The sequence below is a fragment of the Periophthalmus magnuspinnatus genome, chromosome 19 (genome assembly GCF_009829125.3).
Source record: "Periophthalmus magnuspinnatus isolate fPerMag1 chromosome 19, fPerMag1.2.pri, whole genome shotgun sequence".
Taxonomy (NCBI): Eukaryota; Metazoa; Chordata; class Actinopteri; order Gobiiformes; family Gobiidae; genus Periophthalmus; species Periophthalmus magnuspinnatus.
Window position 1 is genome coordinate 9,377,717 of NC_047144.1, and position 13,664 is coordinate 9,391,380.

The window sequence follows — 13,664 nt, forward strand, 5'->3', positions numbered from 1 at the left end:
TATAACTCACATGAGGTCGCGGTGATCTTGGGCACCTGGCAATACTCTGCAAGAAGAAAACAAAAAATCAAATCAAACATTATATTTATTCCATCATAAAACAAGAATTCAAATTGAACCCAGATTTAAAATGTAAATAATACAATAGTCCATTTGATGCCCTTATGTTTTATTCAGCAGATGTGTCCTTTGTTTTTAATGATGACCTTGGCCAGTGATGCACCTCTTCAAAAGTGAAATGAAATAACTGATGCCTTTTGAAACTTAAAAGCAAATTGATTTTTAAATTGAAATCGCTGTGTGCAAGCAAAACTATGTATCTATGATGCCTCGACCTGAATGTTTTATATCTTGCATCACTGCGTAAACTGGGAATATCTCTTTTTTTTTTTTTTTTTAGCGCTAAAACACCAACACCAGGATTGAGAATAATTCACAAGACACCTTGAGACCCTAATTTTCTTAAAGTTTGTTAATAGTCGATTTAACAAATTTGGTGTCTGCTCATGACAATGACATGTTCTCCTTGTTGGATATTAAGCCCTGAAGCGACATGCAGTGAGTAATAAGCTGCGATGAAGACTAGTTTCCAAAGACTTTAATTGAGCATCAATATCAATTATAAACGCACTCATGTCCTACATAGTGAAATTGGTTTGTTGGAACTTAATTGAGTAAGAATAAAAATTGAGATGCCGCTTGCTGCTCCATTCACTGATTTGAAATGTGGTACTAAAAGATTTCTGCATGCTAGGTTGGAAATATCATTTACATTCTAGCAATAGTTTTTCTATGTTAGTAGTTGGCAACAACCTATGCTTTGTAAGCATAGGTTGTTGTGGAATTTTGCCTCCCCTGCATAGTCTTAGCAAAGACACCTCCAATCTTAGGAAGGACACCTCCTGTTTTAGCAAGGACACCTCCAGTTCACTGCTGACATTTCTCTGTGGGTAGCTATTGCGTCATCCAACTGTTACAGAATTTGCTCAATCAAAAATAAAAATTAACTGGAGATGTCCTTCCTAAAACTATGCAGGGGATGCAAAATTTCACAACATAGTTTTATTTAATGTATTGATGAAATACTGTACAGAGGTTACTAACATTTTACTGTGCACCAGCCATACAGATACAGATTGATTCTCTGTATATTTTATAGAGAAGATTTTTCTTTTAAAGTGTGTATTCTTGGCTGGACAGGCAGATTGCGCTACCACTGATAGTTCACTTTTCACCTAAGTACCATCCAAACCAGGACTAACTGAGATTTAACAGAACTATCTTTTATTTTATTTAAAAAAAAGGATATAATGAAATGTAGCTACAATTAAATTAGAACTTAATGTGAAGCTTGCATAGCGACACATTTTCATGTTATAAAAGATATGTGGCTGCTTATAACACTTTTAGAACAGCCCTGTCACCATTGTGGGGTCTGCCTCTGATTGCAGCCTGGTCCTCATATGACAACACAAATTTTCTTTCCCTGTGGTCAAACGGTCAGAAGACTTCACCCAGTTTTGACTCCGTGCTGAGTGACTCCCCTTAGTGCAGCAACCTTGGCAGAACAACCAAGGACAGAAAAGTCACACTGAATCCTAGAAAACCTCTACCAAAGTATGTTGAGAATGGTACAATACCAGCTTCTACATTTAACCAGAGTACCTCATAACCCTGACTAATAAAAAATAATAAATTTTCCTTAAAGCATGAGTAAAGACGTAAACTATTTGTTCATTAAGAATGAAGCCTTTGTTCATGCATTATTAAGGCTAATTATAGTGTAGTTATTATAACTTGTTACCGAAAAATTGCAATTACATGTTTTTCTAAAATTGTTCAGCCATGCATTGGGAGTCTCTGAGGTGGGCAGGATTTTCAGGAGCTAACAGCTTGGCCAAGGTGCTGAGTATTTCTTCATCCTGTCGAGGTGCAGTGGTGCCCGCGCTTTGGGCTTGTGCATGAACAGAACAGATGGGATGGGAGAGGTACAGTGTGCGACTTCACTTATGAAAAACCCGCAGGCTTGTGCTCACCAAATGGGCAAACATTTAAATAACTGTACACAAAAGTAAACTCTGATTCCAAGAATAGCAGACTTTCTCCAAGGCCCATCTTCTGTTTTCAAATGCTAAATGTACTGTGAAAAGCGTAGTTATAAACTTATACTATTAAAAACACAAAAGGAGAGAGAGCTTCAGGTTTTTTTTCTTAGTTAAAAGTCCAGAACAGGTGCTCCTCAAGGACAAGGCTCAAAGACTATCAAACAGTGAAGATGACTATGCTTGTAGTATAAAAAGTTACTGTGATACAGATTTTGACACAGGTAGTGTCAAAACATTACGACACCGGTAGTGTCTTCACCAAGGCATATAATGAAACACTATGAGCATGCGACAAGAACTGTAAATATACACTATATATATATATATATATATATATATATATATATATATATATATATATATATATATATATATATATATATATATATATATATATATATATATATATATATATATATATATATATATATATATATATATATATATATATATATACATACACACTATATATATATATATATATATATATATATATATATATATATATATACATACACACTATATATATATATATATATATATATATATATATATATATATATATATATATATATATATACATACACACTATATATATATATATATATATATATATATATATATATATATATATATATATATATATATATACATATATACATATATATATGTATATATATATATACACACACACGCACACAATATACACTTGGAGCTAGAGAATAAAGAAAATATTTAAAGTATATATATTTTATTCCTAGTATTTGAGTATTTGATCTCACAAGGTCCAACTGTAGGACCAGCGTTCTTCCTTGAAGGCCACAGTAAGAATCAATCAATCAATCAACATTTATTTGTAGAGCACTTTACAACACTCAAAGTGACCAAAGTGCTTCCCAGTAAAATCTAATTAAAACAAGTTAAAATCATACTAAAACAGTAAAATAGGAGAATAAAATAGAATAAAATACATTAAGAAGAGAAGAGAAAACAACTAAAATGTGTGTGTGCTTTGTTTTTTGTCTGGTTGTTTATGTCACATTAACATTGCTCATATCATGCTAAAATCATTTATAAAGAAGTTTGATTTCATAAACCTGGACTTTTTGTGATCTAGACAATATGAATGAAAGAGTTACATTTTGGAGTGATAGTGGATAATTGTAAAATTGTGATGTTTTTTCTCACATTATTTCTAATACTAAAATTGATATTGTATTGATAGCTTTAACTGATAATTAATACATTAAGCACAGATGCCTTAACAGCGTGGGATTAAACAAACCAATTGAAACGCTAATGAGAAGGAAAACAATGGGAACAAGAGAGGTCGCTCGGCTATTCAAGACACATTTTTGTGCCAGATTCATTTAGTCGTTACAACTGGTGAGTTCTCGGCACAGTTCAAAGGTTATCAAATGCAGGTTAAATAACTGTTCGTAGTGAGAGACCGTGCTAAGAGGGGGTCAGTGGCTGTGCATACAATGTCATCGAGTTGTACTTTGGGGAGATGTCCGACAGGTGATACGCCTGTCTGACAGGGGCTCTTATCCAAAGTAATTGGTGTGGCAATCAAGCTATCAGCGGCCCATTTGGTGTCATGGAAAGTGGGAAAGGTAACTCATAAGGCACTGAATTACACCTGCAGCATGAATGTGAAGGAAAAAGTAGTTGAAATTTACTGCCTGGCAAGCCCAGAATGATATCTCTGTACATCTTTGTGAAGCATTTGCGAACTGTGTATTCTGGATCCCAGGCAAGAGCTTTTATACTGTGTTTGATAGGGAAGAACTATCCACATATTGGGCAGGGGCCTACAGCATTACTATGTGAGAAAGTTGAGCTAACTCTATTAATCTTGTGTCTTGGGGTGCGTTCACATTTCCTGCTTTGGGTTTCACTTTGAGCCAAGTTTAGTCCTGATGCAGACTTGGTTTGGTTTTGTTCTAATCCTGGTTTAGTTAGTGGTTTTGTTGCAGTGTAGTTTTAATGTGGTATGAATTAGTATGAACACATCGTTAATCCTTTATCTGCTTTATACTATCAAGCCAAGTCTTTTTTTTTTTTTTTGCATTATACAAGAAGTTCCTGATAGAAAAGTGAAAGAATAATTGGATATTTAATCATTTGTGCTGCAGAATAGATATTAAACTTTGTGCCACTTCATATGAATAGAACTGGTCATTACAAAGCAGTGGTGTGCAGTGACTTTTATGGGTGTCAGAGTGGACATTAATATTTAGCTGATAATTAAGCCTAATAAAGCTGTTTTTTAAACAGTGAACTCTACCACAGAATTCTTAGCAATCCTCCTAAAATTTAAACAATGTGCTCCTGTTGTGACATACAGTATGAAAACACAACCTATTAAATATGTATAACACATGTAGGGGTTAGTACCTCCTCTTGGCTGCCCTCGCGCAAGTTGTAGGTGAGGTTGTTGTGGATCTCAGAGTTGAACACGTTGGCATATTCGGGGTACAGCTCAAGCACCTCCCTCAGCCCCCTCACACTGATATACTGCAGGTCACAGTAGGTCAATGCCTTGACATCTGCGTTGGTTTTGATCACCTGCTCCATCGCGGGCAAGTCACATCCAATCAAATTTCCTTTTTCTACAAAATAAATACAACATAGTTTTTCTGTTTTTATGAAAAGGTTTGTCAAAGAATTACAGCCCTACTAGTATGAATATCTCAATAATTGTTCATGCAAAAACAGTACAACTACATGAACTTCTTCTGACATGAGCTGCAATATATTGAAAACATAGCTAGTTTTAAGTTGTAAAATCTGGCAACCTAAATCAATGGGTTCAGCTTACTGAATGTGGGTTTTCAAGAACTTTTCTGAAGCAAAAGCTGCTTAAACAAAAAAAGGTATAGATGCCCTTGAAAGTAGCCTACTGTTTCTTCAAAAGAGACTGATTTTTCTGCCCCTCTGCTCTGTCCAAGTTTGAGTCTGAAAGTATTTGATGAGCAGACAAACCTAATATAGCCAGCACCGTGTTGTTTTTGGACACTTCCAGCGACCCCGAGCAGACAAAGTAGTTGGCATGCAACGCGTCGCCCTGTCGGATTAGGTACTCCCCTGGGACACAGAAGGAGGTTTTTATGTGCAGTGAGAGGGAGCGCAGGCAGCCGCGACTGGCCCCTTTAAAGACAGGCTGCTGAAGAATGTCCTTATTCAGATGCATGGTGATATCAGCCCGCAGCTCGTCAGGAAAGTCGTGGAGGAGCTGAGGAGAACAGATGCAATGAACTGTGGCACTGATTGGTGATTAGCAAATGGACTGAGTTACACTGTGGATTTTTAATATGGGAACATTTGATAATTTGCGTTTACAAAAAATAAATGTATTCATCTACTTCTGATTATTTATTCCTAACACGTTTTCTTAGTGGGCGAGGCTTGACTCAGGAACTTAATCTAAGGAGGGAGCGGTATAACCATCTCCTTAGATACTTGAACTTGACAATGGTTTGAGCATATAGGTAACATAAGGAGGACATGTAAATTCTGCTTAGGGAGATCGTGTGTCACAGGCACAAGAAAATAAACCCACTGCCCCTTCTGCCCCATCTTTCTTAGCTGGAACGTTTTGTAAGCAAAGTCTTCCTGACGAGAGGCCTGCACTGGGGTCAAGTGGTTAATTAAACAATCCCATATACATGGTGTCATGTGGCAATGAAAGGGACTCCTACCTCATTGGCATCTATGCCATTGTTGACAGACCACGTGGTCTGGAAATACTCCAGCATGCGCTGTTTGAGCTGCTGGGGCAGGTGGTGCACGCGGACAAAGTCTTTCAGGTCCTTCATACGTGTGTGATACAGCGAGCGCCGCGAGTACATCCTCTGTATGATGGCAGTCACATTTCCAAAGACCAGAGCATGCATGAGAGCTGTAAGGAGCGATAACAAACTTTGTGATAAAGTGGAATAAAATGAATGGTAGTCTTTACTGCACATGATATAACTCATATGAATAACTGTGTGGTTACAATGCCCTTTAGAAAAGATACAGTGTGTTGTCCATTACACAATGGGCATTGGTTATTTGTCCCAGTGAGTTTAAGAAGTGCATACCATTTACCAAAAGAACAGCAGGAGCTTGATTTACCGCGCATAATAGACCCATTTTAAAACATCAGGCAAAAATAAACTATACAACCAAATTGCTGTGAAATAAATGAAAAGGTGTGAAGATATGGCATCAATAGTTATGTAAAATCTGCCACCTCAGCTAAAATAATGAGTTTATTCATGTATGTGAGGCACCACACTGAGTCTCAAAGGCCAGCCAAAACACATCACGCTTCACTTTCACTTGGCAACAATGCGGCCCGCTCGGCGGCCTCACAGTTTATGCATCAGTGCAAGTGTCAGACGTACCGCCAATCAGCATGATGCAGATGGAGAAGATCTTTTCAGCGTCTGTGTTGGCGCAGACGTTGCCGAAGCCCACGCTGGTCAGGCTGCTTAGGGTAAAGTACAGGGCAGCGATGTAGGAGCTGCGCACCGAGGGGCCGCCAACGGAGCCGTTGAGGTATGGAGTCTCCTGACGTTTGCCCAACTCGTGCAGCCATCCTTTAGTGAGGTAGGCCAACACAGGTGTCAAATATTAAGTTTCACATCTCTTTTATCTCTCCAGTTAATGGATACAAGTTCTTTGGTATTATTCCCAAATACCATATCAAAATTGGGACTGAACAGGGGCTAAACCCAAAACTAAACCAAGACTAAGATGGGACCAAACAAAATATATATTTAGACTCAAGCTGTGTCAATACCAAAACCAAATAAAGACAAGTGCGAGCGCACCCTAAATGTAGTGACATAGACATATCAATAAAGTTACATGGTGGTAGATTCATTCATGTCTAATCGTCAATGCTTGAGTTTTTTAATCAAGAGGTCCAGAGCCAATCCTCTGTCAGTAAAAACATGTTTGGGGCAGAGTTCGGACTTTAGAGAAATACATTTGATTATTTTTGTGTGTAAATGGCACTGATTCAAAGCCTGGTAGTTGAAGTGTATAAAATCATTACTAAAAAGCAATTTTTATTTTTGAAAAATAAAGATGGATCAACATGAGAAACCTATTATGATAATTTTTTTTTTTTTTTTTACCATATTACTTAGTCCCATTTGATGGTATATCAGACAGTGTTGGACAGACTCCTCCAGGGTACATAAGGCCAACAGTTAATTAGCGGGGATATCCTGGCTTCCCACTGTACACAGACGTATTCACATATGCATACGTGAAAGAAATACAACCTGGGTGTTACATGACAAGTTGTGCCTTATGGTAAAGTTACTTAGCACAGGTAATATTATGCTGAACCAAACATGGCTCCAGTTTTGATTTGGACAGACACAGTCCTCATTAGAGCTGTTTGCTATCATCCCACTGCTGAAGAATGTAAGTGATTCTAGTTGAGCTATGTGGATGTATATATATAGCACAAGCTAGCAAATCCAAACACTGGAACATTAAGAAATATTGGGCCATTTCTGTATTCTAACTACATTGCTAACCATCCCGTTTTGGTCTAATACCTATATGTAGAGATATCTTGACAAACAAATTATAATACCAATGTTTTCTGTTTGCATACAATTAGACACATTACACAAATCTATAGGCCCTGTTAGGGTTACTGCGATTGGAGGAGTGGATGTGGAATATTGTTCATGTGATGCTCTGTCCTAGGCCTAGTATTACAAGTCGTACAACAGTGGAACACATGCATTACATTAGTTGATAAATGGATATGGTTATTTTGACACACAAATAAATTAGCATGTTAATGATTTGGGGACACAGTTTTAATGTAACCACATTAATGTACATGTAGTATCTTTCTATTGCCTCTACACTTCACTGTGATTCGATAATTTAACTGTCAGTCACTCAATAAACAAGTTGTAAGGGAAAGTTTTTATATCAATAAAAAGTGGACAGACCTTTTGTATTCACTAGAGCAAAAAGAGTTGTTTTTCCCAGATGTGACCCTAAATCGACTTGGACTCACCTATGTCCCAGTTGTCAGTTTCAATCTCTTTGCGTCCGATAAGATACCAGATACAGGCCATCCAGTGAGCGAGGAGGGCGAACACGGACATGAGGAGGGTCAACACCATGGCGCTGTACTGAGAATAGCGGTCCAGCCTTTGGAGCAGACGAAGCAGCCTCAACAAGCGCACGGTCTTCAGCAAGTGAACCAGAGAGGTCTAAGAGGGAAATAGACACAGGGAGTCATAAATGGAGTTATTATGAAGTAACAGTCTGGGTAAGTCAATATTTTAGACATAGAGCAACCCTTTTAAGAGGGTTTTTGGGATATAAAAATAGCATAAAATTGAAAGCACTAAGACGGACAAGAGTTCAAGACCCCTGTCCTATTCATATTCCTATTCCAATGCTTTTAGTAGTTCAGGCTCTTTTTATTGAGGCATAATGAATTACTGATATCAAATTAACACTTTTTTTATTGCTGTATTAACCAAAAATAATTTTAAAGGTGCACTATGTAACTATTCTGGTGTCTGTCAGATAAAAATATCTTGACCATGCCTTCTTATTATGAGCGGGTGTGCCTCTTCACAGATCTGATCTGTAACTTGATCTGTTGGCATCAGTCTCCATGGAGATATATAGATGCTCTTCTACTACAGATCCTGTAGTAGAAGTTACAAGTTAAATAGTTCACCTTTAAACCGAAATGTAGAGGCGGTTTCAACGGTGGTCATCCGGACACTGTTTGTGTGATGAAGACATTTTGGCTCCCGTCCAGAATCCATTTTCAATTTCTGGATGGGGGCCGAAGTTAGCGCGCTATACTGCTATTCAGTCTAGTGTTGTATTTCATTGTTATTATTATAACTTGCCTAAAATGTCTGTTCTTGGTCTAGGATTTTGTATTTCCCCAAAAAGTGCGACTTAAATATGTTTTTTTCTTGTATTACACATTATATTATATTATATTATATATATATATATATATATATATATATATATATATATATATATATATATATATATATATATATATATATATATATATATATATATATATATAAAAATTGATGAAGATGGTGAGTGATGAGGCCCTCTTAGTAAACCACATTCCTCACATCTCACTATTTCATTACTGTATATTCTGTACACAGCTGAACCATAATCTTGAGTAAGTATGACTTGCTTGTTCAAACACAACTTGTCTATTAATTGCCTCACAGTGATCCACCCATGACTGAAAAAGCTGGCATGTTTTCCTGTTTGCCGCGAGCACCATCTGCTTGCTGGTCATGTCTCCAAACCCAGATGGTAACAGACACGTGTAATTGTGTGGAAGTACTCACCACTGTGATGTTGAAGACGTACAGCAGGTCAACGGGCAGAGCGGCCACCAGGTCTACGAAGAACCAGGTGGTGACATAGTGAATGCAAATAGAGCGTGCGTCGTACACCACCTGGCCCGACTTGCTCACGTAGGTGGTTCGGAAGTTTAGGATTATGTCTGAAAAGCAAGTCACTGTTAATAGATGATGGCCACTTTAAACTTCATTTTGGAAAGTAATTTTGTGCAATACTTGACAAGTGTTATAGAAGTGATCTTTTTACATTTTTTTATATTTTGAGTGCAAAGGTATTATTTCCAGACAAAGATTATTCAAATTAATTTCTGTAACACTGATAAGGTATAGTTCAATGCAAGGACAATTATAGATTTCTGCTCATAGCCTTTTCAAGAATATTTAAATCATTTTTGCTCATGATACGAAGTGTAACAGGTATACTTTTGTCCTTTTGCAAAGTGTGATGCTAAGAGCCAACATGTTACGTATATGTGTGGATAGAATGGAAAGTAACCAATTATGTTACTATTCAAGCTGTGGGATGTTTTTTTTATTGTTATTTTTTTTATTTGAATGGGCCTCTCTGTGATAATGTCTGCAGCTGAGCAATTTGAAATCCAGCCAAAATAAATCTAACACAAGACAAGACTTTATCCTTTGGGTAAATGTTCCTTAGGAGTTTTTTTTAATCAATCATGCATGGAGGAATTTGTGTTTAAAAAAGTTCCTGAAAGGTCAGTTTTGTCACTAAAAGTAGCAAAAGAATCAATAGTTAACAAACAGCTCAGAGTGATGTTTTTTGTCAACAAAAACATTAAGTGACAGGAAGTTTAATCTACAGAAAAATCTACAGACTTCATTATGAATTTTCAACTATAATGGTGATTTGTTCTTAGATACATCTGTAATGTGAGACTGATAATGTATGAAGGTTGAAGAAAATACTGTTTCTGGGCCTTACCAATAATGAATAGCATTTCCACGGCAATGTCAGTCCCCATGGTGGAGCGTTCAGAGACAGCAAACGGGGTGAAGCTCACGTTGTATGGGACACTGACGGCAACATAGAAAGTGGCAATGAGGATGAGCCAGTCCCAGAGCGCCTTCACCAGACTGTAGTGGAGCAGGATGAAGTGGGATTTCTGCACCGCCGCGACCTTGTACTCAGGCACCGATGGTTTATCACCCACGTTCTGTTGGGAGCAAAGATCGAAAGAGTTAAAATGAACCAGAACAGAAAGCTTAAGTGACTGCGTTTTGAAGTCTAAAAGTCTCTATTCATGGGGATGATGGTTGCCATAGCGATTCACGATTTCACACAAAATATTATAGCTTTTGAAATATTTCTCAAAATGTTGCAGATAACAGGAAGCTGAAGCAAATATTAAGGTGGAATTTTTGAATAAATAGGTTAAAAACATACATAAAACAATCAATAAAAAAGTCAGAATAAACATGGAATAGTTTGTTTCTCTATCCTACTGATGGGCCTAAACTTATATCTGCGAAACAAGTTCAAACACTTTTCACAATCCTGTAGTCCGGCCAGAAGGAGTAGCACTAACAATAGTAGCAAATGCAAATATTTGTTGAAAAATAATTTGTCAGATGTAGCATTGTCTTCCTTGATGTTGTTGGGGTGGAATATGAGATGAGTTGTGATGCTAACTGATAAAACAAATATAAAAAATACAAAAAAGAGGGCTACTAACTACTACTTTATTGTGTTTTGGGATGTTTTGTTTTATAAGACTGCATTTGACTTGATTTGACTACTAACTACCAACTACTAACAACATCATTTATCAAAAAAAAACAGTCAAAACTTTACTAAAAAAAAAGAAAAGAAAAAAAAGTGACATACTTAATTAAGGCATCCCAGTGCTTTGCCATCCTAAATATTCAAGTTTCAAATTGCCTGGTGTAAAAGTTATTCTTGAAAAATACCCTCAATATTCATTTAGGCTTTAGTGCCAAAGTCCAATCATTGAAGCCACTATTGTTGATGCGTCACAAGCCCATTTGGTTCATAATGAGTCTTCAGCTTTCCAGAATAGGGTCATGCACTTGGCACATAATAGCCTTAACCATATTTTGGAGACAGGAGGGGAAGCCATTATCTTTGACAGTGGCGAGAGCATTGCAGAAAGTCGAGATAAATGAGCGGTAATCCATCCAAGACCAATGTGACACTTCACACACAGATGAACTGCATGACAAGCTGCTGGTAATGATGCCTAAAAATGAAAAATCCTTGTTGCCAAAGCAATCAGGCCAAACAGTAAAATTAAAAGAGCCCAAACTTACACAACCTTACACAAGGCCACAACATGCTCCAGTGAATAGAAACAGTGCCCAAATGTATTCTTTGTTAGTTTATAATAACTTGCATAAAGATAATGGATGGGTAATTTATGGCTGGTCAGGGGTCTTAATAGTTTTTCTAATAAAGAAGCCTGTAGATAATTGCACCATAGAATATGATCACAGAGGCTGGTATATGATATACAGTAGTTCAACAAAACTAAAATAACCATGAACTAAATGTAGGAGTGAATGTGTGTTTATCTAAGCCAGGGACTAAACCAGTCAATGCCAGCCTGTCCCACTACTGGCCTACATAGCATTTTTTTCTCCTGTTTCGAGTTCATTTTTTATATCAATGTCATATACATTTTTTTGCTGAACAATCAATAAGAGAATACTATGTCAAATAGGAAATTGCTTGTTCTATTAAAGGCACCATGTTCACACAGATGAATGATGGGCAGTCAGGGCTTTGTCAGCAAAGGAAAAATGCTGTTTCATTTCCCTCACATCACCAAGATCGCCCAACCTTATGCCCTTTTGTAAATCCAAATGATTAGATGACCAAAGCCCAGTGTTGGGGTCGACACAGTGGACCACATGATGTCACAATGTTACATCTGCTCTGTGGGTACTTCATTAACTCTGGTCCACAGCGGACTACATCTCCCAGGATGCTTAGAGGCGGTCTTGATGAAAGCTTGGCCTTGATGAAAGCTTGGCCTTGATGGGACAGACAAAGGAAGACCTCTGACCCAATCTCCAACAGTGAGTCAAAGGAGCCCACAGAGGAGCTAAACACCGAGGGCAGATGTAGAAAAATGCGGTGTAGGTGTTTCTGTGTTAGCGCACATAAATCAATATCTAATTTTCAACTTTTACTGACACTGGCTTATTTTTGAGCACAATAAGATTCACTAGTGATATTTTTAAAGAGGCCAAAGCTGTATACAGTCAAGGCAAAAAGGAAGCCATGCTAGAAGTACAAAACACTGGACTAGACATGACTTCAAGTTGGATTCTCTGAACTGCAGCCCATCTTGTCCATGGGTTTCTGAGTGATTGTGTCGCTGCCATAGCAATTAAATGTTGAATAGTTGAATATACAATATTCTGTCTTTTGAATGATCAAAAATCCCCAAAATAGTGCATATATACAGAAAGATTAAATCCATGAAAATCAATTTAACAGTTCTCTTCCTTCAACCACATCATGTCCGTAGCTATCAGTGATAAAACTGATGAAGCACTGTTGCCATAGCAATTAACAAATGAAAACAAAATCAGTAATATAATATCTACAAAACTGCTACTGATGATAATACTACAAAATGCAATACAATATGTACTCTCCTTTTTTAATGAAGACAGCATTCCATATTAAAAGATGAACTATCTAACTTTTCTGGTGGGAGGCTCACCACCCCAGCTGCTTGTCTCCATGGAAATGTTACTACTTTGCCTGAAATGTTCCACAGTATTAGACTGTTAGTATTAGACTAGACAATTAAACGTTGTCTTGGATATAGTGAATTATGTGTGTATATAATGCTAAAAAATAGCTGGAAAGACATGCATTCTTACTGTGAGTAGGATAACCTCACCACAGATATGACCTGTAACTTAGACCAGTGCCACCATCTGCTCATCTCCATGAAGATGGATAAGATTAACATTAATGTTATACTGTGAAACATTCTGGACAAAACAACATCCATGGAGACAAGCAGGTGGCGTAACCTCCACTAGAAAAGCTACATAGTACCCCTTTAAATGCCTTTTTTTGTACAGATCTTTTGGAAATGTGGAGAGAGAAAGGTAAACAAAGCTTCTTGACATCTGGCATGCTGACTGTAGCTCACTCTCTGTGTCTTAAAGTAGCAGC

General features: G+C 37.2%; 1 protein-coding gene across 1 annotated transcript in view; it reads right to left on the reverse strand.

Moving 5' to 3' along the window:
- LOC117387685 (potassium voltage-gated channel subfamily H member 4-like) overlaps positions 1–13,664 on the reverse strand; it is a 39,124-nt gene that overhangs the window by 5,866 nt on the left and 19,594 nt on the right. The window contains exons 5-12 of the mRNA XM_033985223.2: positions 10,434–10,665; positions 9,476–9,633; positions 8,146–8,344; positions 6,500–6,694; positions 5,810–6,009; positions 5,094–5,343; positions 4,506–4,720; positions 11–46 (exon numbers count right to left, since the gene is read on the reverse strand). Coding sequence (XP_033841114.1) covers positions 11–46; positions 4,506–4,720; positions 5,094–5,343; positions 5,810–6,009; positions 6,500–6,694; positions 8,146–8,344; positions 9,476–9,633; positions 10,434–10,665 — 1,485 coding nt within the window. The remainder of the gene's footprint in view (positions 1–10; positions 47–4,505; positions 4,721–5,093; positions 5,344–5,809; positions 6,010–6,499; positions 6,695–8,145; positions 8,345–9,475; positions 9,634–10,433; positions 10,666–13,664) is intronic.